The 25844-nt window shown below is 37.8% G+C and overlaps 1 protein-coding gene across 1 annotated transcript in view; it reads right to left on the reverse strand.

Annotated features, from left to right (window-relative positions):
* The window catches only part of CC2D2A (coiled-coil and C2 domain containing 2A), a 53772-nt gene that overhangs the window by 508 nt on the left and 27420 nt on the right, over nucleotides 1-25844 (reverse strand). Inside the window, exons 18-32 of the mRNA XM_009324098.1 lie at nucleotides 23075-23167; nucleotides 21479-21570; nucleotides 19576-19743; nucleotides 17972-18077; nucleotides 16467-16576; nucleotides 16251-16347; nucleotides 14898-14996; nucleotides 11656-11832; nucleotides 7745-7948; nucleotides 7176-7265; nucleotides 6248-6361; nucleotides 4564-4698; nucleotides 2212-2334; nucleotides 1528-1586; nucleotides 850-1027 (exon numbers count right to left, since the gene is read on the reverse strand). Of these exons, the coding sequence (XP_009322373.1) occupies nucleotides 850-1027; nucleotides 1528-1586; nucleotides 2212-2334; nucleotides 4564-4698; nucleotides 6248-6361; nucleotides 7176-7265; nucleotides 7745-7948; nucleotides 11656-11832; nucleotides 14898-14996; nucleotides 16251-16347; nucleotides 16467-16576; nucleotides 17972-18077; nucleotides 19576-19743; nucleotides 21479-21570; nucleotides 23075-23167 (1845 nt within the window). The remainder of the gene's footprint in view (nucleotides 1-849; nucleotides 1028-1527; nucleotides 1587-2211; nucleotides 2335-4563; nucleotides 4699-6247; nucleotides 6362-7175; nucleotides 7266-7744; nucleotides 7949-11655; nucleotides 11833-14897; nucleotides 14997-16250; nucleotides 16348-16466; nucleotides 16577-17971; nucleotides 18078-19575; nucleotides 19744-21478; nucleotides 21571-23074; nucleotides 23168-25844) is intronic.

The following is a 25844-nucleotide window of genomic DNA, read 5'->3' on the forward strand; positions in this document are numbered from 1 at the left end:
AGGCAAGTTTCTGACACTTTTCCTCTTTAGTTTGGGTTAAGTTCAAAGTGAAGATGTTTAGAAATCCACTAGAATAAAGCATAACTTTGCTGCTTTTCTGCCTCTTAACTGGTTTTAATTCATTGTGTTCTCCTGTCTGCACTGGCTGGGGACTTGAGGTGGTAAATGTCTCCTGCCCATAATACATTTCAGGTCCAACAGGAACGGAAACCTCAACTCATCTTGAAAATTGCCATAGTTGTGTACAGTGTTGTTACCACGTGCGTTTCACATGAAGAGCAGAAAGACCTAACCTTTACGACAGCCTGCAGGAAGAATGCATGAGTACACTGGCGGCTGCAGTGAATACTTAAGTATTTTTCTTCTGTCTTTAGAGAGTGGAGCGAAGAGTAGACAACTGAAGTAAAGCACGTTGTTGTGTGGGCTCCTGCCCCTGTGTACAGCACTACTTGGCACCAGCGCCAGGTTCTAACTGCCCAGAGTGGAGAGCCAGTGCACCAATCAACCCATAAGCATCCGGTGCCAGGAGACTGCACTTGTATTTATGTTTTGGAGGTAGTGACTGTTGTGGTACAGCAGTAATGCAAGAACCGTGCAGCCAATTTTATCTTTACATTCGACAAAGTTTTTTTATCTTCAACATCTACAACTGAAGTAGAATAGAGCATCACTCCTTCACTCTGTAAATATGACATTGGTTTATCTTTGGTATAAAAGCTCTTGTGATTTTTGATAGTAGAGGAAATAAATAGCCTAGGGTACTCTTCTATACCACAGAGTAGTGATACTAAATCCTAGGGATTTGGATTCCTACTTCCATGCACAAGCCATATGTGTTCACAACTGTACCCTGTAATCTCCTAGCTGTTTTTGCAGCTCTGCCTGATGGTCGTCTTCTACATCTTTGCCTTGGTTTTGTTCCAGTAGTGGCAGAAAGTTACGTAGGGTAGAGGTACAGTATCTGTTCCAACGAGTTAGATGTCTTGGTCTCCATTCCATAATCTTATCTTTTAGTATTTTTTCAATCCTGCAATAAAATGTACTGATTATTACAATTCTCATATTTACTGGACACCTGAACTGATCTCCCTTGACACACTTAGTTCAGACGGTGGGGAACACTAATGACCTCAGTTAAATTGACTGCCACCTAAAAGCACAGAAAAGCAATGCCAGCAGAGCTATACGGTGCCTGCACGTTCAGTAACAGAATGGAAGGCCAGGGGCTTACAACCCTTTTTAGTTTACACCCTCTCCTCTCATCCCTCTACCGCGTTTTGCTTATCAGGAAACTGTACAGCAATGCTTGATCAGTTCTTTCTATCTAGTAATCTGTAATAGAGAAAGAGAATTTTAAAAAGCCCTGTGAACTACAGCTTCTGGTTTTTTTTTTTTTTGGCTGTTCTCAATTCCTTGCACTCAAAGCAGGTTTTTGGGACCTATGTATGAATACGCTTGAGGAATATAAGAAGATGCTCCACCTCTAATGATCAGCACTGCCAGCATTTCTTTTGGAGGTAGAATTACCTGCCCTGTAGTTCCACCGCAGCAGCCTTGTCTGAATGCTGATAAACTAATTCTTCAGGCTAGCAATAAATAAAAAGTTTAAATATTAAAAAGCGCAGTCTCTTCTAGCTATACAGCAACGTAACTTCAGGAGTTACTACCTTGATGGTACTCACATGCATTCACAGTTATGCTAAAACAATGTTATTTAGTAGAGAGACAATAAAAACATTAATGAGATGTAATGCTGTGTTTTTTTCTTTTCCCAGTAAACTTCCACCTGCTTATACTTTTAATAAACTAGAAAATTTCCTGTTTGTTTACTAAGGATGTGTGTACAGCTTGAAATAATGCCTTCCTAGCTGTATGACAGAAGTTGACATGTTCTTTATAATACCAAGCTACTTTTTTGGACAGGATTGTGTTAAAGATTTGTCCCATTTACTTCACTGTTGTCCTGAGATCTTACATAGCTATTTAGAGGACGACAGATGTGCATTCATTCTGTATAAAACGCAAATGCTTTGCCATATTCCTGCTTTCCTTTTTTTACGGAGTGCCTGGGAAAATCTTTTTAAAACCCAATGCTATTACATAAATACACTTAACCACAGAATTCCAAAGAACTTAGTCTCTGTTTCTTTATACTAAGTCTGTGATCTCTCAACCCCCTCAAATGAAGCTGGTAATAGATAACATGAATACCTGAACGCTGCGGAGACCAGGGTATGGCAAGCTTCTTGAAAAGAAAGACTTCCAAAGTTTTGGTTTGCTGATATCGAAATTTATCCTTACTGGGGAATCATAATCTTGCATATTAAACCAAATCTACAAGAAAGCAAGTTTGTTTTAACTTTCAGCATATACTCACAGCTATGGAACACATTTGACTTACATGGCAATAAAATACTATATAATCTTGACCTCCTATAGCAATCACCAGTGTGAGTTCACATAAAACAAGGTAATCTTGTACAGTCACAGCTGATGTGCAACTTTTTGCACTCTCGCGTCAAAAGGGATGGTGCTGGTCTGCCATGTCTTGTGCTGCTGAGTATTGATTGAGACCGGTGTACGAACAGAATTAGTGTCTGCAGTTGGCAGCCCTTCCACTGAATCCTTGTTTTTCTCCAGTTTTTCCTTTTCAATGCCTCATCTACTGTGCACCATGGCAGTTTCTATGCTTTCTAAAACGTTCTGCCTTTACCATCACTTCAGCATCACATGGTGTTGGCTTACAGTACACGCCAGAGTTTCTTCTGCTGTCCCGAGCTGCATTTCCACCCCTCTGGATTACTACGCAAGTGTGTTCTGAATTCTGATGAAATTCTTCCAATAGCCCAGCACAGCGCAGCTGTGGCTGCGATGCCTGGTAGCCTGCTGCACCCCAGCACTATTGCTATTTCAAGCTTATGATGCAGAATATAAATAGATACTGCAGATGCACGCAACCTCTATGTGTATTTTGTCATGAAGGGGAACCTGTGTCTTGCACTCCACTTTTCATAGACGTTCAGTTTGGTCTGTGTTTGAGCCTAGTCTGAAGCGTGCAAGCGTTGTAGGCTTCTTGTTCAAAACAACCTTTAACTACTGCTAAGGCTGCAAAATATGCCAACAATAAATATGTAAATGTACTAACTAATATGTAACCTTTTGTCACTGATGGTTCTGAGTACAGCCTATATAGCATGGCATAGCTGTTTCTTCCCCTGTTGGATATGAGGTGGTATCGCTCTGCTGGCAGCACACCTGCTCAGAGTCACACGTAGATTGCAGTTCGGTGCCTTGAAAGATGCTGAGCTCTGCAGTCCAAGGTTAGCTGATTAGGTTGTCAGTGCTGAAGTCCTTAGTTGCTTCTTCCAGCAATTAACAATTAAGTTGCATTTTTCTTAGCTGTAGGTTTAATACTACTTCAAAAAAACAAACAACAAACCCAAACCAATTCAACCACTCCCCAGAACACTTTCAGTGAAAGACAGAACTGACACTTTTAAAATAAATATGCTTTAGAATATTAAATTCTCATCCAAAGAAGAAGTCTTGTGTTTAGAATAAAACCCCAGAAGATTAAAAAACAAAACAAAACTTACAGTGCATGACACTTCAAATTACTTCTCCAGGTATGTTTTCAGTACAGAAAATACAAGCAAATGTTTGCTATATTTTGGTGCGCGATGGAAGCCTGACTGACTGTTTCCGTATAGTGGTTCCAAAAAACTGAGGAGCAAACTTTTAAATCCAGTTTTCATTCAAATAAATCCTAGGGTTCTTTTTTTAAACTCGCCTTCTGTTTCCTCAGTTTCAGACTTTCACACGTCTCTCTACCTTGCTATCGTGTCCCCAGAAGCTGTCAGGGTTGGCCTCCAGCCAAGTCAGGGAATTCTGCTGGCAGGAAACTGTCGGGGGTTTCTGTCCCTCCTGACGCAGGCTCAGCTCTGCCCCATGCTGTGGGGGGCCTTTGGCTCACCTGCCCTGAGCTGTGCAGCTCTTACGATGTCTACTCTTGTCCTCTCCCTCACTGCTCTCTCTCAGAAGGTTTCCAGCCACACAATAAATAATGTATTGTGAACAGGCACTAGTATTACTTGTATTTTATAGCAAATAAATAGGACTTGACGCCAGGCAGAAAATCAATAGTTTTTGTGCCTCGCAGTGCCAGCTCTGTGTTTCACACATTGGACCGTTCAGGGCTGTGCCCGCCATTATGTATGCAACTCGAGTGACTCCTTCCCATGTGCTTTATTTTTCATTTTTCAGTTACATTTCAGCTGCAAACTATTAGCTTTGCTGAATTACTACTCCTCAGCTAAGCAGTGCTAAACTGAACATATTCTTAGGCCATCCAAATTGGAAAACATGGAAGTAAGGAAAACCCAGTTTTCTTATTTTAAGTACTCAAAGTAGCTGAAAAACCTACTTAAGATTGAATAAAATAACTAATGACATGACAGCATAAATATCATTACATTGATGAACAAATGATGTATAAGGTCAAGAAAAATATCAAGTTATCATCTCTTACGTGTATAGAAATGTGACAAGGCTGGGTGCACTTACATTGTCACAGCTGATCAGACAGCATACATTTTGTAAGGGGCAGAAAGTATCATACTGCCCATAAAAACATCCAGTACTGGGATTCCAAATTACGTACTGACTTTGTTCCAAAGTTAATACATATGCAGTTGGTCCCTAGGAAGAAAAAAATATGAGAAAGATGTTTTAAAACTGGCTACAAAGACAGTATAGTTTGTGGTGTTTGGAGTATTACATTTTTACTACTGAGATTAATAGTACTTTTTGGGGCAAAGTGGCTGGAAGAATTTACAGGCTCATTACAATTCAACCAACTAACACAACAGTAAGTGTTGTTTGTCTCTCTTAGGTGTCAGAGAAATGTTAGACGTACAGTCTCAAGCCATTCTTAAAAATATAGATTCTGAAAGTCATCTTAGTTCATCTAGGAACTGATGTGAAATTCCATATACAGGAACGTTTAATGTATGCCACTTCAATCATCAGCATGTCCTACTTGGCTACTGCCACAACTCTCGCCCACAGGCAATCTCCGAGTTGAAGGACTGCCGCCTAGGCAGCACACTGTCTCATCCATCAGCCTTCCCTCATTACAGGCACATAAGGAATTTCCCAGCTATCTTTTTATATTCTCTATCAGGAATCCCTAAACTGCTCTTCTATCTTCTTCTTGTCTCCCATATTTTCCAGGTACCTTCAAATACCTGGAATAATCCCCCTCCTTACAGCATGCATAAGCTGAATGCTTTATTAAGGACTACCACCTCCATCAGATTTGGAGTGGAAGGAATGTACCCGTGTACCCGTTCCTGCTGTGCAGTATCTGAGAATGTGCTGAAGAGACTAGTCTTGACAGGGATTTATACCAAAATTCCATTAGGCAAGACTTTCACATGTGCTTGGTAATTTGAGATACTAATGGTGGAAATTTGCATTATGAACAGTCTTACCATCTCTTTGAGAAGAGCAGTATTGGTTACTTGGAAATCGGAGTGGTTCCCTGAGAACAAATGCATATCCTAATGGGCGAAAGGATCTCAAGGTTTTAGGTCTAAGCCAGATTGCTGCCTGGGGGCGGTGCTCACAGCAATGACAGGGTACACAGCAGCCCAAGGCAAAGCAGACTGCCTAACCTGCCTGTATTACAGGAGGCAGATGAAGATACTGACTTGTCGAGCCTGAACAGATCTATCATTTACTCTCGCTGCAGCTTTGCCATCAGCTGGAGAGAGAATGAAGAGACAGGTATGTACCAGTAAGAATCACTGGCAAGCCCCTAACCCTCTCCTGCCACCTCTCAACCTTTACCCAATCCCACCCCAACTCTGTCACGGGCTGTGTATTCAGGACTGAGACGCTGTGAATGGACTGCCTCCATTACCTTTGTCCTGCACACACCATTTATACAAGCTAAAGTCCAATCAAGGTTTACAGATGCTTGGTACTATGAGGATGACAGCTACTACCAGATTAAGCGTGGAAGCACGGGTCCAGGAAAAAAAAAACAACAGACCATATTTATACTAAGATGTACTTTCAACTTATATTTTTTGCTCTCTGAAAAAAAATCAGTTCCAGCAGCACCAATGTTTAGATAACTTCCTGGAAAAACGTGCCAGTAAGAAACAATTCTATCCATAGGTGGGAACCAAAGACTTCACAGAATAAAAGTCAATATTCAGACCAAATGAAAAAATTCTCTTACCTCGGGAATAGCATTTCCAATGATAAGCCAGGCTTTTTTCCCCATACCAAGAAAATAATTACACAAGAGCACAGCATGTTCTTCCTCATCTCCCGCCAGAAGATAAAGAAATTGCTAGTTGAGATACAAAGAAAAAAGTTTTTCTATGCAGTTATCAACTGTGTTTTCAACTTACAACTTTTAATAATATTTCTTAACACTTCTGAAGCAAAAGAGTCCTCTCAGATCTTTGCAACTGATCTTTATTGTTTATTGGGCATGTTTCAACATACAGGACAAAGGGTGAATGCTGTGAAAATCCATGATGCAGATCTGAGATTTTACAACAAGAACCAAGGTTCTTGTCTTTTGAGTTATTCTGAATTTTGCAGGAAAGTTTTGAGATGGCAAAAACATCATCTACGATTAACTTAATGTATGCTGTTATTCTATAGATGACAGGATTTATTTGTATGTGACAGAGAAGGCTAAATATCCCATTATTGCTGACATTACACGCAATGTTTTTTCTGTAGTTTCTTGGAACGACAGTGATCAATCTTAAGCCTAGTTTTAAAGTCTCCATCAGTCAGCATCCTTTCACTCGTGCATGACTAGCCATTTTGGACTGTTTTATAACTGAAAAAAAAAACAGGAAAAGCTTAAAGCCCTAAGCATTCTTAGGGTCAATCAATTGCAACCTATCAAAGATAAAAATTTTGGCTCATATCAGGATGAGCAACTTTTCTCAAGCTTTGGTCCTCATTCTTCAGCTACTTTGAGTACTTAAAATAATCCTCATTCAAGAAAAATAGTCCTCACAATAATAGTTTAGGTCTGAAGATACCTCAAGAGCTCATCTAGTACAATCTCCCCTCGAAAGCAGGGCTGCTAGGATGTTACATCACATTCCAGAGGATAAAGAACTTCTGTTTAATTCATTACTTACGTCTGATGTACTCCATAAATCACAAATTCCAGCAAATGACACGCTATCTGGCAAAAAAGGAATCAAAGCAACATACCGAGCCACCAATTCCTGCAAGAAAACAAAATAGAGCAAGTCACCCCTTCAATTCACGACTCGGATATCTAACGATAATATTACTACACCAGATGTGAAGCATAGTGCTGTTTCCACAGATATCAATGAGAAAACACTGACTAACCTCACTACAGCAGCAGCTAGCTCATTTTAGAACTTCTATCAAAGCCTGATACAATTTACTCCCATTGAGGTTTGGCATAAATCTTTTGTCTTTTAAAGGACAATACTCATTAATATACCTATTTTTTTCCAGAGAAGACAAATATCCTTTTCCAGCATCATTATGGATAGACTTACCGTGTATCACACAGTCACTGCTATTTTATTTTGTATCTGTTTTTTCCTTTACAAAAAGCGTAGCTATACAGCAAACGTAAAAATGTTATGTACCCATGCGCACGTGCACATGCGAACACACACATTCTGAAATCTGTATCCCAGAAACTTCACTATCTTTTCTAAGTACTTACTGCTGCTGTTTGAGAACTATTTGGGACGGCATCAAGAAGCTCCTGTGGTGGATTCAGAGGTTTGATATATCTGGTAATAAAAACTGTTTTCCCATTGAGGTCAATTACAGTTGTTAGGCATTGGCGGCTTGGAAACTTTGATGTACATTCAGCTTCATACTTTTCTGCTGCCTGGAGCAATTTCTCCTCTTCTTGGGTATCAAACTTCAAAAGACAGTAGAATTTATACAAAAATAGTTTTATTTATAATCTGGGCTTAAAGTCTTTACTATGTTTGGCCTTATTTCACCATTTACAGGAGCATGAAAGGAGTGTAAAATTCTTTCCTAATAGCGTTTTGAACTTTCCTTGTAGTATATACTTTGGCTTACAGACATACAAGAATGGTAATGGAAAATCAGGCAATTTGCATTTACTTATGAATGCACGTAATGACCTGTACCTCTAGCTGGCTTTATTAACGCACTGAAAATGTAGTGAAAGTTATGGCCAAGTAAAACTGCAGGGATGAGTATGTAATGCCACATATTAATTCATAACACTAATCCTACATGCTATTCACATCACACTCCATTAAAACCACAAGTGAGGTTATGCGCAAAATCCCAGTAATTTTTATGTAAATAATACTGCGACAACCCTGTGCAATGCCAAAATATTTGCAGAGAAGGTTCAAGTGATTTTTAGATAAATCCTTATAAGTCAGACTTGTCTAAAATTTTAATGCTTTTACATGAGATTTTCCAGAAGGAAATCTAGCACTCAAAAGCATGTATTAATTATATAACAATAACAATTATTTGCTCATATGTCACCTAAGATGTCATCTTTTAAAGGTCTTAGGATCAGTCAAAATAGTTTTTTATAAGTACTTAGAATCCCTTGTATATTTCTAGTGGTGCTGAGAATTAAAGCTCACCCTTTGTAATATTTTTGTTCAAAATAAACCACTTCGTCCTTTGTTACCCTTCTTCTCAAACTAACCAGAGGTGGAACAGTTGGGCAGGGCCCTGCAGCTAGACCTCCAAGTCAGCAGAGAAGGCACACAGTGGTGAATCTTCTCAACCATACTTAACAGCCGAAACATACAGCCTCCGGCACTTTGTAAATTTGAATGTAGTAATTCACTGCAAATATTACTGACAAATAAACAACTACTATGTCAGAGTCAAGTAACGCAAAGTGCAAAAAGGTTGCCGAATGGCACAAAACCAAGCTAAATCTTCAACAGGGAACAACAGGAATCTCTCAACTGATTTAATTTATTAATATTGTACCTTCTTAAGCATTTCATTCATCTATATAGAGATTCAGGAAGGACAGCAAGAAAGAGAGGAAAAATAGGTAAAGAAACAAAAAAGGTATCGTAAAATTAAACTCAAATTAAACTTAGCATCCTAAAACAGTACACAAGTATTTCAAATGACTTAACTACAGAAGGAATGGCTAGGAATAGGAACAGACAGCAAAAATAGTTAGTTAGTTTTTGTCATTTTATGCCAAACACTTTCTATAGTAAGTATGTGTGTTACATTTGGGGAGTTGCAGCACAGAATAATTACTTTTTCAGTCACAGTTAGAATACATGCACATGTCACTTTAGCAGTGTTTTATGTACAGGTTTCATTAGGTACATACCACCCAAAGTAGAACAGTCTCTTAATGAATTTGGTCCTGCTTTACTGAGTTTCCTCTAACATGAAATGATTTTATTGTTTTCTATTTCTACTGCTTTAAAAAAATGGATTATTTGAAAATCCTATACAACATTTGCTAAAGAAATAATTTGGTTTGGCTTAGTATCCAAGGTAAACAAATCATCTGCTGCTAAGCAAAATTTTTATAGGATTTAGAAAAATCTCTAATGCAAAGAGTGAACAAAAATCTGGCAAAACTCCTACTGATTTATTAATCACAACTATTTTTCCACTGTTCTTAAATTTCAGAAAACAGATCTTATGTACCAATAGTTTTCTTACCTTAGCAATGTTTTCCTTATTCCTGGTTCTACTTTCAACGTAACAATGCATACTTTTTGGTACAGTTCAGCTTTGACAGAATCACAGAACAGCCCAGGTTGGAAGGGACCTCGAAAGACCATCTGGTCCAACCTTTTGTGGGAAAGCGAGCCTAGATGAGATTACCTAGCACCCTGTCCAATCACATCTTGAAAGCCTCCAGTGATAAGGACTCTACCATGTCCCTGGGGAGATTGTTTGAGCGAATGATTGTTCTCACTGTAAAAAAAATTTCTTTCTTACACCGAGATAAAGCCTCTCCCAGTGCAACTTGTACCCATTGCCCCTTGTCTTCTCAGTGCGGCTCCTTGTGAGGAGAAGCTTTGACGTGTAGTATTTCTTGCTACTTAGAACAGGGCTCATTTCCTCTGTTGTGATTTAGTGTGCTATGATTCTTTGCTGCATCAGAATGGAAGGTACTTCAGTCTCTTTCTAGTTATGTCTGAGTTTCGGCAAGGGGCAGTTAGCTCCTACCATCATATTTGAAATGAAAGAGAACTTATGTCAGAAAGATCTATGACTTTAATAAAATATACTGTTTTTTCCCTCTGAAGTGTTCAAATCAATTCTAAATATAGCTACCAAACTGCACCATTCTACTAAGCATTAATAAAATAGATAACCTTTTGGTAACTAAGCATCAAATTGCATCTATGCAAGAAATTCTGAACATTTGCTTATTATTTGAAGAGGTCAAGATTCGCAACATATAGTCCATAATATTTTACAATAATCTTGCCCCTTATTTGAATTTCTATGATTTTTCTTTTGAAACAGAAAGAGCTGTCTCCAGTACTATAAACAGAGATCAGTTTCCTTACAAATTCAGTACATTTTTTTCCCAGCAACTAATTACGGTATGTGAAGATTAAGACTATGAAATTCTTGAATAAGGTCTCATCTATTAAAGGGGCTTCAAGGCTGTTAAGTTTATATTTATGGTTTCGAGTCCTAGCAATAATCTTATCATTCAAACTAATTAACCTTAAAAGGCATCCGTGAATGCACTTTATTAGTTTCCTTTATTTTCAACAGTACTAAATTGTAACAATTCCCACAGTATTGCATGAGAGCAAGAAAACAGGACTGGATAGTTTCCAAGACTATAATTCAACAGGAAAAAGGGGTTTTAGACTGCATCATACAATTCTATATTTATTCTGAAAAAGAAATTACGTAGTGACAGACCTTTCTCTCCAGTTCCTGTTCGTCTCTAATAAATGACCAGTGTAGCACTGAACTGGAAAAGAACGAACTGCTGCTGTTTGTGCATGAAAAACATACATCCTTGCTGAATGGATCACAATGTCATTGCATAATGTAACATAAAATAGCAAGCGGTGTATGCATTTTAACTACATATCGTTGTTGTTAGTGTAAGGCACTTCTGGTTTAGTAAAATAACTGAAAAAAATAACAGCTGCTGTTTCGAAATAACTATCTTCACGATCTGGAGGCTGCATGAAGCCATAAATAATAAATGCTTATTTGAATAGTATAAACACAGAAGCAAGAAAATACTGTTTGTACCTGCCACCTCCTTTTTGTCCACTGTTCACAAATACTCACATGAATACTTTATTTTTTACGGAAGTAAATGGGAAAATTACATGCTCACAGATAATGAATGCAAATTTGCTTCTATTAACATTGCAACTAGATACCTGGTGAAAGTTATTTCTCATGCATTAAGTCCACCTAACTTAATGGTGCATCCAATTAAATTGAACTGAGCCAAAAAATTTGAAGTAGAACGTTCAGAATTCGTATTAATGTCCTTCTGTACTTGCATTCATGTCCTTCGGTACACTAAGCATACCTATTTATATGCATCTCAGGAACTGCACCACTGGAAACAAAAAGCAAGAATATGATGAATTACTGATTAGTTACCTTTTCTCTGACTGACTCTCCAGGAATGAGCTGTGGTTCAATGGTAATAAACAGTGTTATATACGAGCCCTCACTCAGATTTCGCACAGAATCATAACCTCTCTCGATTCCCAGGTTCTTTTCTTTGCTGTAGCCAAGGAGGACTGGAGGAATATCCACCTTAAATGTACCATCAATCTACAACATATATAGAGAAATACTTCTCATTAGAAGCAAAAAAGCAAAACTTCCTTCTCAAATACATTTGCTACTTGTATTCAAATATTTTATTCCTTTGATTTCTTTATTAAACTGAATTACAAAACAATAAAATGAGAGAATATGACATAGATACTGGTTAACTGCGGGGAAAACATGAAACATCTCATTGTTAAATGTATTAATTACAACTGGATTTCAGCCTTTCTTGCATATTACAGACACTAATATTTAAAGTAATGGAAATCATACACACTAGTTCTTAGAGAAAGAAAGAGTGCCAGCCTTTCACTGTTTTTCCTTCAAATAGCAATCTCCACATGGCACTATTCACCTGGAAAAATGACAAAATGGCAAAATACAGGTTGCAGGACTATGCTTCTGAAGGCAGCATCACACCAATAGGCCTTTGCCTATGAGGGAATGATGCTCCAGCATCTTACAGATGGACACCTTCCATGCAGAAGCTGCTGATGCTTCTTGGGTGGAACTGGGCCCATTCAGCCAGCTGCCCCATGGAAGAGTGCGACTCACCAGCCCTTTGCACCTCCCTCTGTCACCAAAAACAGAAGATAAGGTCTTTCTGAAAGGTCACGTCAGACAAGAGATGGCATGCCCCACACTTGCTCAGGCCTGTCTCAACAGTGGAAGTACATCGCTTTAAGAGAAAAGTGAGAAGATTAACCTCCTGACTTGGGCAGAATTCAGATGACTGCCATCAGGAAGGACATCTTCAGCAGATGTGGAAGATGAACAGATGACTCACGGGCTGGCCCATCAAACATTTAAGAACAAAATTAAGTTTTGATGAGGAGAAAACTCTAAATAAATCACTCAGAATTTCTGCTGCAGTGTAGTGGAACGGGATGAAGAAATGCTTTATTTGCTACCGAAACTTAATTGCACCTTGATATAACCGCTGGACTGATCAGGCTTTTTCAAATTCAGTAAGAAATCCTGTTCAAATGAAAAAAATCTCTAATGCTGGGAAGATTTATGCAGGCACTCACACTATGCTTAGGGAATCGCAAACAGCAACACCTGTTTGTTGTGAGTGGTGCTGGTGAGGGGTCTGGAGAACATAACAGGCTGGCGAGGGGGCTGGAGAACAAGTCTTATGAGGAGTGGCTGAGGGAACTGGGGTTGTTTAGCCTGGAGAAAAGGAGGCTCAGGGGACACCTCATCGCTCTCTACAACTACCTGAAAGGAGGTTGTAGCGAGGTGGGTGTTGGTCTCTCCTCCCAAGTAACGAGCGATAGGACGAGAGGAAATGGCCTCAAGTTGCGCCAGGGGAGGTTTAGATTGGATGTGAGGAAAAATTTCTTTACTGAAAGAGTGGTTAAACATTGGAAGAGGCTGCCCAGGGAAGTGGTTGAGTCCCCATCCCTGGAGGTATTTAAAAGACGGGTAGATGAGGCGCTTAGGGACATGGTTTAGTGGGCATGGTGGTGTTGGGTTGACGGTTGGACTCGATGATCTTGGAGGTCTCTTCCAACCTTAATGATTCTATGACCTCCTCAAAGAGAGTCAGGAGTGCATCTGACAGGAATCTTGGAGCTACTCTGGTTCTACAACAGAAAGGCTGACATCAGTATTGGTAATCCTCAAAGATGGTTTATAGGCTGTGTCCTTCACTACATATTGGTAAGCAGTCTGTTAAAATGTCTACATCTGCCCATTAAGTCTCTCAGGACTCTGAGAAGACACACTTCTCAGGTGAATTTCATGCATTCAGCATGGAACGTTTCCCTAAAAAGGGTAAAGGATCTTGTTCTTTCTCGTTTGTTGACCTTTAACAACAGTGGTCACATTATGTGACATTGTCTGCACAGGATAGCCAAAGACTCATGAAAAGAAGGCTAGACCTTCTTACTACTTATATCTTCTTTGAAGTCAATGAAAGCTTTATTCTATCAGGCACCACAACCCTCAAACACCTAAATTCATTGATTAACCTCCCAAGATGAAGATAGAATATTATTAATGATCTAGCAGAAGCAAGTGGACTAGCATTGGTTAGACATAAACTGTCCAAAATTTCTCAACAGTGAAAAGAATCCCATGCTTTCTTGAATCCCGTGACAATTATGTTCTGTTATGCCTTGCAAATGGAGAGCCCAAGAAAACCACTTTGAACTCCAAGCACTGCACTTAAATTGAATGAGACCCCTACAGACTTATCCTCCAATCAAAGAATCCAGGAGGCTCATAGTACGTCTTAAAGCACTCAAGGTTCTGAGAAGTGCCCCATATAGCCAGAGAAGAGCCAATTAATGTGTCATTAGGTATGCAACTGATGTCAGAATCTTCCTGAAGTAAGAAACTGAGACTTTTGTGATATGATGACTTGATCTACACATGAAAGTAACTGCCCTGCAGAAAAAGAGTCCTACAGCAAGACTACAATATGATAGGACTATTGATGTGAAAAATTAGTTTCCTTAACCTAAGTCAAGGATAGGTGGCTGGACAAAAAAATGCCTTTCCCCTGTGACGAACTGCATGTTTTACTATCACTCCCATGACTAACTGTTGATATCTCTTGAAGAAAGCTTCTCTTAAAAAGTTCTAAAAATGGAGGAAAGAAGGGACTGGGAGAGGCAGGGGTGAAAATCTGGTGATTCATGAAAAGTGTGAAAAAAGAAGAGTTAGGTCAAGTTTCCTATCACCTATCTAGGTGATATTCCTTTTCCTAGTTCACCTACCTAGGCCGTGCAATACCAGATATCTCAAAAGCCACTGACAAAACCACCTAAAGAATTTGCACTTTTAACCTCATTACTGAAGGAGGCCAGGCTGCATTGTCAGTGTGGAAGTATGTTTGTCTATTTCTTCTCCCTTCAAAACGTTGAACTTGCTGACAAATACTCACCAAATTTGACAAAACACAGTGGTTTCAAAGACATTTTCAAACAATTCCATAAAAATAAAAATAAACTAACAGGTACAGAGAACATCATTAAATCTGACATGCCATTACCAGCCCCTTTCCATTCTCCAGTTCTGTATTTTAAGAGGTTTACTCTTAAGTTATTGATACTTACCCTTGCTTGAAAATATATCGTAGTAAATGGAATCTTAACACATCCCAGCCAGTGTCTCTCAACACGAGTGTGGATTCCACTTCCTCTTTCACGATCATCCTATTAAAAAGTTGCCCAACATAAAACTTTGTAAGACAGCTTAATTTCCTTTAATTCAATCAACAATTTAATCAAGGCATTAATAAAAATTCTGTATTGTTTTAATAATTTACTATAAATATAAGTTCAGTTACTAGCATGGCAATGACTATTCTGCATGCCTTTCAAGCATGCCAGATGCTGAACAAACACAAGAACGTCATGATCCATGGTACAATGTGCTTGCACTTCAGGGTTCAACTCCTGTATAACCTGTGATGGAGAAATCAAAAATCTGACAAGGAGTCCACAAGAGTCTTCTCAGACAAAGTAAATTAAGCTATGGTCTTCTAATAAAATACTTTACTAGTATTTAAAAAAGCTTTTTGAAGGTAAAATCGTATGAAAATCTAACTAAACCCTGTGGAATGGAAGCATTGTTTTCATGTGTACTGCCGATCAGGGATTTCCAAATTTAGTATGATCAGCCTACAAGTTATTTAAAAAAAAAAATTCTTGAAAGGCTAGAGTGACATCTGAGTTTCAAGTCAGTGTCTTTCCTCCTTCTGCTGCATCAAATTCCATTTCAGTTTTGAGGACAGAATTCTGTTCTCAGTGAAATGTGGGCATTATTTATTTTGGGGTTATATTTTCAAGAACAGTGAGTGCTGCTATTTTTGTGCATGCTGAATTGACTAGGAAAGCTTTCACTGGTTTCAACAGGGGAAGGAGTTAGCCAACACTGAGAGCTTACAAAAATTTCTCATTACTAGTACTTGCAATTTTTATCTCATTCAAAAAAATTAATATATACAACCAAAAGATTTTTTCTTCACCAAACAGCTTGTAAAACAGGATGAGACAGAGCATAAAAAGATAGGTAATAAAAAATACAGGAACTGGGATCATTCATCTGAAATTCAGTAAAAATCCTGATGAAGTTTAAGAAGAATAGAATTCAGATAACAATTCATATGTTGCCTCAATTTTAATATCTCCAATTTCATTAAATACCAGTAAAATAGATTACATACACATGTTCAACTCTAGCAGCAGATTATATAGTACAAGCTTAATTTGTACAGACAAAGGTTAACACTGCTCCCTCTAACAATCTTGCAGTATTGACTAGATATAAAACCGTAAGGAATGACAAAATAGAGAAAAAAGAGGCACAGGAGGGTGAAAGCTATTACACTGAAAAGTCTTATTCTGTCAACTGCAAAAAGCTCATAATATTCTGTAAGGTACACTGTCCTTCAGTTATGAACTCACCTCTACAGCATCATGAAGTACTTCATCAAAAACATTAATGAAAACTTCATCCTTCACTGACTGCAAACTGTGGGTACTGTAGTCACCATTAGGAGCTCTGAAAAGGTTAAGTAAACCAAAAAAGTGATTTGAACAGAACAGGAAAATTTGAATAAATTTGCATGCACAAATTAAATTATTATTACTCAGAAATAATTTGATTTCATTTTGCCATACCTAAACGGAAGCTCAAGTTCCTCATTCCAGTTGGGGTTTGGACCCTCTGCTGTTGTTGTCCGGCAGACTGTTCGCTGAAAAGAAACTTCTACAAAAGGACGGACTAAAACCTGTAAGTAGAGATCAAAACAAAGGAAACAGACCGCTATAAAAATTAATCAGAACATATTAAATTACACATTTTCATGTATTTAGAAAAACAAACATATACTTTGTGGAGATCAGGCTGGTCCAGTCCAGTTAAACTTTAATACACCTTAAATATGGCATTTCCCAGGCTTCTAAGCATTTATGAAACTTTAAAAAATATTTTATATGTTAGCATTTCCAAAAACTTATGCATATTCAGAATACTTGACATATTTATATACACCAGCAAAACCACATTTTCCCCTGAGAGTGGGAAAGCTATCTAATCAGAGAAGGTAACTGAAACAGAACATGTGATCCAGACACCAATGGAAAGAGGTGCACTTGTATCCTCTTATCTGTAATCCAAGAAGCCTACTGCTACAATCCTGGTTGGCTCTGAAACTGGTCCCTGTAACAGATAAGCAACTCCCACTAGACACAACAAACCCCTAATGTGATTAAAAATGCCTTAATGGAGCATTTCATTAGCGTTCAAATGCATATAGCAGAACCTTTTCTACTTTTCAGGAAACAACAATTTTGAAGGCAAATCATAAGAAAAACAGGAAAAAACCCTGAAGGGCTTCCACCTTCATTCAGAAGGATGCACAATTTAGCTCTCAATAGCAAGCAAATGTAGTTTCAGTATCAGCCATAAGAACGGCTGTGCTGGTTTAGACTAAGAGTGCACTGGGCCCAAAATTCAGGCTGTGAAAATGGCCATCAGCAGACACATACAGAAGAGTAAGAACAGAGCAGGCATATATGATATTTTCCCCTATTACTCTTCCAGGCTTCAACCATTTTCAGATGAAGGACTTTCCTAAGCCTGTAATGACTTTTCTATTTAGTAACTCCCAATGGATCACTCTTCCAAATACTTGTCTAATACCCACTTCAGCGCAAGCAAACCTCTTTAGTCCACGATACATGTAAACAACTTCTCTGGACACCTGCTAATCGCTGCATGAAGAATCACAACCCTCTATTTTGAACCTATTTCCTACCAGCTTCATTTGACAATCCCTCACCCTTGTACTGAAAGAGCCAGTGAACAGTCAATCCCTATCTGCAGTCTCTATATTACTCATGATTTTGTGCCGCTTTACCATATTCCTCCTCCCCTACTTGCAGTTACTGCTGTTCTGGCTGAAAAGCCCTACCATTTTTCACTGTACAGCAGCCATTCCATATTTCTGACATCCTTATTGCTCTTCTCTGAACCTCTTGCAGCTTTACTACCTTTTTGGAGATCAAGAACTGGGCAAGCCAACCTCACTAATAAGATATCTCTCTGATGGTAAATGTTACTGTCTGTGGAAAAGAGGAATGCCCACAACTTCATGTAAGAAAATGTTAGTTTCGTAATATACCTGGTTGAATGCCCAATCTGGGCTGTCAGTTGGGCTCTGAGCTGACGGAGAGGCTGAAAACATCTCATTAAACGACCTTGAAGATTTGTATGGTCGCTGAAGTTTGCTACCAGAGGAAACAGACAACAACAACAACAAGAAAAGACAGAGAACACATTACAAAATATGAATCCCTCACATTCTGTATTAACCATTCAGAATTCTGGAAATACTTCTGATATTTTTATGTTATGACTTTAACCTTGGAAAGATATTTATTCGATCAAATAACACGAAAAGAATGCCAGAAAGGGGTAGCGAGTGTACAGCTCTTGTAAGCCTCATTGCAAAAGAGTGCTTTGTGCCTGGAGGCTCTCTTTTCTGAAGAGCTTATCAACCCCAGACTTCTTTTTTTTGCCTCCCCCATACAATCTCCTTGAGCCACAGGTTTTTCAGTTTAAGTACATGAATCCCCACAGAATTCATAAACAGTGTAGACTTCATGGTATCCAGGCAAGGCCTCTACAACAAAATTCAACCCATATGAATCTTACACAATCAGCAACCCATGAGTGAAATAAGATAAATGTTAATACGTTTATTTTTATAGTATTTCCACTTAACTTTTTTTGTAACAACACCACAGTAGAGATTATAAGAGAGTAACTATTCATTGAAAAAGCAGCTCAAAATAAGATATCATATAATGCAAAAAGACTGGGAGGGGTTTTAGTTATATTTGTAATACTGATAATGAATTTAAATTTTCATCTCTTCCTTCCTGTCAACATGTTTCTAATATGAACTGCTTTCCTCAGTATGAACTTATTTACAGAAATCCAGCAGAACCTTTACTATAGTAAAGAGATAAAACAGCAGAAGATGCTAAATTCTGTATGCACAGTAATTGGTCAGCTTGAAAACACCTCCGAATTAAATGCAAGGTGTATTCATTTTGGGAGAGAGAGAGAATGCTGCACTAATACACTGCTTCTGGAACTGAACCAGAATGTTCAGAACTCAAGTACCCTTACATGACACAGCATCACGCAGTGCAGGCATTGCCTTAATATGCCTGAAGGTAATAGTCACCTTTAAAATTGGTCAGAGCCAAATTAGGCTCAGTCCATTAACGTAAACAAACAGTTCATGAAGGAGAAGACCAACATGCTACACTCAGGAGGCAAATACAGTATCCCACAATGAAGAATTGGATTTTTTTTAATACTTTTGTTTGGTATTTAATTAAGATATTATGAATTAAAATTGCCCTGAGTATAACTAGCAGGCTTGCTTAAGGTATAATTCATCTGATATTACCAGAGTTAAAATGTTGTCAAAGCTGTAAGTTATCTTTCAGACAGTTTTTTCCTCACGCAGATGAATACAGTTTTTGGTAAAACATTTCTTGCATTTAGCAGTTATTGATAAATGATCATATTATTCTACAAACTTACAAAACAGTTCTTTATCATTATTAATAAAAAGGTAAATGTATATATGTTTTTATCATGAGGATCAAAACACCACACATGGCTGAATTTGAACATTAGTTGCTTCAGCTGTCCTCAAAACAGCTGCAACCAGAAAATGAATCTGTACTGGAAACAGGCATTTAAACATACCTCATCATTGCTTTTCTCACTGGAATATCATAAGCTCTAATGATGTTCACTAACAGTTTTATGTCTCCATCTGATAAATTCTGTGCTGTGACCTTCTTCCTTTCTTTTCTTCTTGGCTTTAATGGTCGTTTTGGCTCCGCCAGTTTAAAGAGGCTGAGTCCCAAAATACTAATAATCATAAAACAGATATTTAGTCATTTTTGCACAGAATCCAGCATTCTAGTGTTTCCATGACACACATGCAAATTATGCACTAACAGAAAAAGGAAGTATATGCTCCTGTTAGTGCCATACAATACTCTATGAAATGTCAAAATGTTTTAATTGTTTAGTACTACACAATCCAGTTCTTATATTCACTCATGTCTTATATTTCAGAAATTATAACTTAAATGTGCAAAAAAAGGTTTTTTTCCAAAACTAGGTAAGATACAAATATGACAATTACACAGCTTCAAGATAGGTCTAAACTACAGTGCTATAAACAAGGTATCTAGCAGATGATGACAACCACCGTATGGAATAGGCAAAAAATCTAATTACACAGCTATGTACAACAAACAATAGGCTACAGCAAGGAAGCAAAATGAATATGCCACAACATACCCTGGACCCTCAGAACTTATAACCCAAGGCAAAGCAGAACCAAAGAAAAAAAAAAAAAACAGGAAAAGAATAAAAAGCAGATATATGTTTTTACACATCACTGATACTAACTGCAGACATTCCAAAATCTACTTTCAAAACTGACAGCCAATAGCATTATTTCTTTATACATAATAAATCATAGTAATTACTGTTAAAATAACACAAAACCATGAGTTACTGAAATATCTCACTAAGTAAATGCTTTAAGCAAATCATGGTGTATTTTAAATTCACTAACCATATAGAGATTAGCAAACAGAATCCAATATGAATTAGTATTCATGGTAAGAAAACACCAATGAAGCATTTGATTTTAAAACAACTCCAAAGCTGATTATAGTCTCGTTCAGATTTTTCCATTCTGTGATGTGAAAACACGAACTAAAAAATAGGATGAACTTTTTTGTAAGAGAGCAAGTCTCTGTATCTCCAGCAGATGGGACTGTTTAGATTTATACTGCTGATTGAAAAAACTTTGGCTGTACTTTAAGGGTGTCACGTTTATAGTGAACACAAGCAACTTCTACATGAAAGAAAAAGTAACTATCTTTCACAACTTGTTTTCTTACACAGATTTTAAGTGAGCAACACTAATTAAGAATCATCTATGCTGTGATGACTGATAAATGTCAAAACCAACAAGTATGGGATTTGGAACAAAAATTAAAAGAATGTGCTTAAGTAATACAACAAATAATAATCTTAAAAGAAAAAAGAATTCATTTCCAAGCCCAATAACATTTCTGAAAGTAAACAGGATATGACGACATCCAGCAACAGCAAACAGAAATACATGAGAAGTAAAATGAAGAAAATGACTGTTAAAAAAATGCCCACATTATCTGCAGGGCATATGCACTGACTCAAAGCGAGCATCACCTATAGAACCAGTAGTAGTGTTACTACGTTTGATGCTTGGCTGATTATTTGGAAATCATTCAGTCTGCCACCACCTAGGGCTATGTTCAGCTCCTCAGATCACAGCCTGATGCATTAGATCATGCTAAATCTTATTTACGTACTGTCACATTACTTCTGCCAAAACCAGACTTGTTCTTAAAAAAGTTTTTACATACTTTGTGTATCAATACACTGCTTGTACTGGCAGAGGTGTACATAGTGATTAGAAGTTTATGTATTATACTAAACACAAAATCGCATCAGTTGGTCACATCAATACACTTTGCAAAAAAAGATCAGAGATGGTTTTACATTAATTATTTTGATTTAGAACAAATAAAGATAGCTCCCTTACCCCAGGCTAGGAATCTCCTCTTCACTGACAAGGTCAGAGAGAAGGAAATGGTGTTTTGCTATGAGGAAACGGTTTATTACTGATTCTCGAACCTGTGAATGCGGAGGGAGAAGAGACAAAAGTACATTTCTAATCCAAACCCACTGCAAATACTTGCATTCTGTCTATTAAAAACAAACTAAATGTCCAAATATACATTCTTTTTTTTTCCCCCCAGTTTTAAAAGAGTCACGGTCCAAGGAAAATTTTATTTCCACCAGATATTTCTTCATAACGTAATATAAGCTCATTTTACGATTACAATGATTCTCTAGAATCATACTGGCTAGCCAGATATAAGAACATACGAAAGCATGCAATCAGAAAATGAAGTCTTATCTACTTACAGCTATTCATCAGAAACAATCACAACAATAAATGACACTAACAGACAGTTTTTATTTAAGTTACTCTTACTATTCTTATTCTTTGTGTTGAAGTGATAGGCATATAGAGATCACATTTCAGAGTGAACTGAATTTCAGTTCTGATGTGAGCAATCTAATTTTCCAGCACATCTAACAATTTATAAAAGTGTAAAATATCCAAATATTATTTTTAAAAAGGGTGACAAATAAAGGTACTATAATGTATGTTACACTGTACTACTATACTATTATTCAGTGTGTTTGAGTACACACTTAAATACCATGCAAAACATATGGGGCTGACACAGACATGACAGCTTTGTTAAAAATAAATTTTTTTATATTGTCATACTGAATCCAGGCTTTGGCGCTTGTCTGGAAGATTTAAACACTCTTCATTGTCTATGATTGATTCTTTTACAAACCATTCTTTCTAACAGATGATTTGTTTTGTTCTACATCAAATCAACCTTATCATCATATTACATGTTTTGCTGGCTGGCTAGGATTTCATATACTTTTTGGTATTTCCAGTACCGGTAAGAAACTAGTAGCCATGTTTTGCACTTGCTATTTTGCCAAAATAGTCTGGAATTGTAAACTTTTCTTGGTTATATGACCAATGTTTCCCTATAATTTTTTTCCGTAAGGATTAAAGAGAATGTCATCCTAACAGAATGAACAGACAAGAAAAATAATGTAAATCAAGCTAAGGGAGAGATGATGTTACTCTAATACCACACAATGAAGGTAATGTGATCACTCTGTGTATTGCATTAAATGACTTTTAACAGCAGTTAGGGCCACTTTCATGGAGATAATTAAGTTCTTGGTGTCACAGCTTATAAGAATGAAAATAGAGAGGAGAGGGAAATCAGTGAGTACCTGGGACACAACAGTACAAATCTCTGGGACACTGGAGCAAAAAAGAATTTACAGAACTGCTAGAAAAATCCAGAATGGCTGGTCATTGTATATTGCATCTTTTGAACAACATTTAACGAGTCATTCACAAACCTCTACTTGTTCAATTAGACCAGTTTCAGGCCTAGCTTGGAATTTTAAATGTGACCTACTGATATCTTTAGAGATGAATCAGTTTTTAGTATTCATGGAAATAAAGCATCCAAGCATAGAAGCAACATATGGCCTAGAGAAATATGGTGGATCCATATTTTTTGCAGCTTACCTTCTGTAGATAGTTGGCAACAACTGCTCTGTGTGCATCTAGGTAATTTTTGCTGTCAGTCACATCCCTCTCTTGCAGTCTCTTCTCATAGTCCTAAAGATATTTACTAGAGTTTGTGATTCGATATATATTCAGTGCTTTATTACATACAAGAAAAATGGTAAATATTTCATTAATATTAATGTATGGATCACAGTAAACCAAAACAGATGTCAGAGGTTTAAAAAGCTACTTTTAATGCTAATGTATACAGCAATAGCATTGCTAAACTTCCATGAATAGAGACAAGAATTCCATTAAGTTACAAGATTCATGTGGTTTAAATTACTATGAATAACTTGAAGATTTCCCTCTTCTTTTAAAGCTGAACTTTGACCTGTGGCTGTAAACTGAAATTCCATTTGAACTGGAAATGGCTTCTCTTACTGCAGCTGCAATAGGGAGAACCCTTTATAAACAGAAGTGATGCAGTATTCATGGAAGATGACCTGAAATCTGAAGTGTGTTTTAATACACATAACTAGTTTTCGTAGTGTCTAACAGTGGAAGAAACTCTACTTGTGGGAGGGTTTGCTGAGAAACAATTATTGAAGAGATTTAATAGCGTAATAAAAATCTTTGTTCGTACATTGTGAAAAAGTGAAAGCTCTGTAAGCAGCCAGCGTGTGAAGATCTTGCTTTGCCTGATGTTCGATAAAAGAGTCTGTAGCCTAACTGAGGGGCTGAGATGAATACTGGTTACCACCACAGGAAAAAGATTTACGAGAAGCACTTGGTTCTTGGGGAGAAGTATGTTGGAGTACTTCTCAGGGTTGTGTTACTATTCTGGTGGACTACAATGAAGGCCGTACTGTCAGAAGCAACTTTTATTCACAAGTTCAGGAAAGTGTCTCATAAATTAAGAAAAGGCTAGAGCTGACACTCAGCTTCCAAGCAAAACACAGAGCCTACAAGTCCAGGGGGTCTCCGAGGATCTGCGGCTTAACGGCAGTCTGCAAATCAGGTTGGCTTTAGAACCACAGCTAGTTATCATGTAAAAGCTACTCAGTAAAATTAATCTTCAGGTCATTTTGCTACTGTTGTTACTTAAGAGAACATCATTTTTTCCTAAGATAAAGGGTCCAGGAAGAGCATTCTGGAAACACAGTGCTTCATTATTTCCACAATGAATCTAACTTTTCCAGTGCATAATAATTATTGTTGAATGACCAGATTAGCAACAAAATAAAATAATAGCTCTTCTGAGCCAGAAATCTTAATTTTTAGGCAGATCTAGTAATGACTAAGCTAGAAGTCCAATAATGGGAGTTGAATGCCTAACTGGTACATGCATATGCATTACTCCCTTCAGCAGTCTTTCTACTGCAATATGATTTAAGTACCACAAATCATTAATTAGCACTCGTTAACTGTTACTAAACTATTGGCATTAAATAAACTTTCAGAAGAAACAGGAAAAGATCATAGATACAGACTGACTGGCCCCAACTCTGGTGTTGAACACCAAATTGAAACTCTTCCCATTTGACTCAAGGCACTTGTGTTGCTTTATTTCCGTAAATGTATCAAGGCATTCTGCTTGCCCATGAGCATGGCATGTCTTGGATTACCAAAATCCTACAGCCCATGCTGCTGGGTTTATTGGTAGAGATCATGGACCCATTTTTTCTGAGGAAGGCAAGGAACCAAAAATATAAAGCAAAAGAAGATTTCATAGCAGTACTGCATATTAGTGTCGTACACTTTAAAAAGATTGGAGAGGATGATACAACAGAATCACCTGGGGAAACACCTAGTGGGAAAAAAGAAGATAATCTCATGGCCTAATTGTGTTGGGTCTGGCTGGGATGGCCTTACTTTTCTCCATAGCACCTGGTATGGTACTATGTTTTGAATTTGTGACTAAAATGGTGTCAAGATTATCTCTTTTTCCAACTCCCCCCCCAGCAAGTAGGTTGGGCGTCTGTGAGAAGCTGTGGGGGGACACAAGAAGAACAGCTAACCTAAAATGACCACAAGCATATTCCATGCCATATAATGTCATGCTCAGCAGTAAAACAGAAAGGAAGGGGATTTTGGGGAAGGTAGCCATTGCTTATAGACTGGCTAGGGATCGGTCTACATGTGGGAGGTGGCAAGTGCCTTTACATCACTTGTTTTTTCATTTGTTAGTTTTATAAGCAAAGGAAAGAGGAAGAAGAAAGAAAAAACAATCTCAGCCCATGAGTTTTCTTGCTTTTGCTCCACCTGTTCTCTCCCCTGTCCAGGGTGGGAGGGAGAGGGGGAGTGAACAAGTGTCTGTATGGTGCTTAGTGGCCTACCGCAGTTAACTGACAGCAGGAAACGTCCATTATCAGATTTAGGAATAGAGCTAGGATATAGACTGAAAATATCACTACTGTCAACAAGTAGAATGCAGTTATTCCTGGTTAGGATAACCTGAGGAAGTATGGGTTTGAATGGACTGAACGGACTGCTTGCTGGATTGAAAACAGGATGGACACCTGAGCTCTAAGAGTAAGGATGAATAGCTCAATGTCCAGTTAGTGTCCTCTAACTAGCAAAGTATCCCTGGGATTGATTATAGTGCCAATATTACTCAGTATCTTCACCAGTGACCTGGATGAGGAGAGACAATACACTGTCAGCAATTTAGCCAACGATACTTGATTAGGCAGAGTGGTTAATACAACGAATGACTGAACCACAATTCAGAGGGCTCTTGATAATTGAAGACTATGACAACTGAAGTCTCAATGAAGAAAAGGCA

The sequence above is a fragment of the Pygoscelis adeliae genome, unplaced genomic scaffold (genome assembly GCF_000699105.1).
Source record: "Pygoscelis adeliae isolate BGI_AS28 unplaced genomic scaffold, ASM69910v1 Scaffold24, whole genome shotgun sequence".
Classification (NCBI taxonomy): Eukaryota; Metazoa; Chordata; class Aves; order Sphenisciformes; family Spheniscidae; genus Pygoscelis; species Pygoscelis adeliae.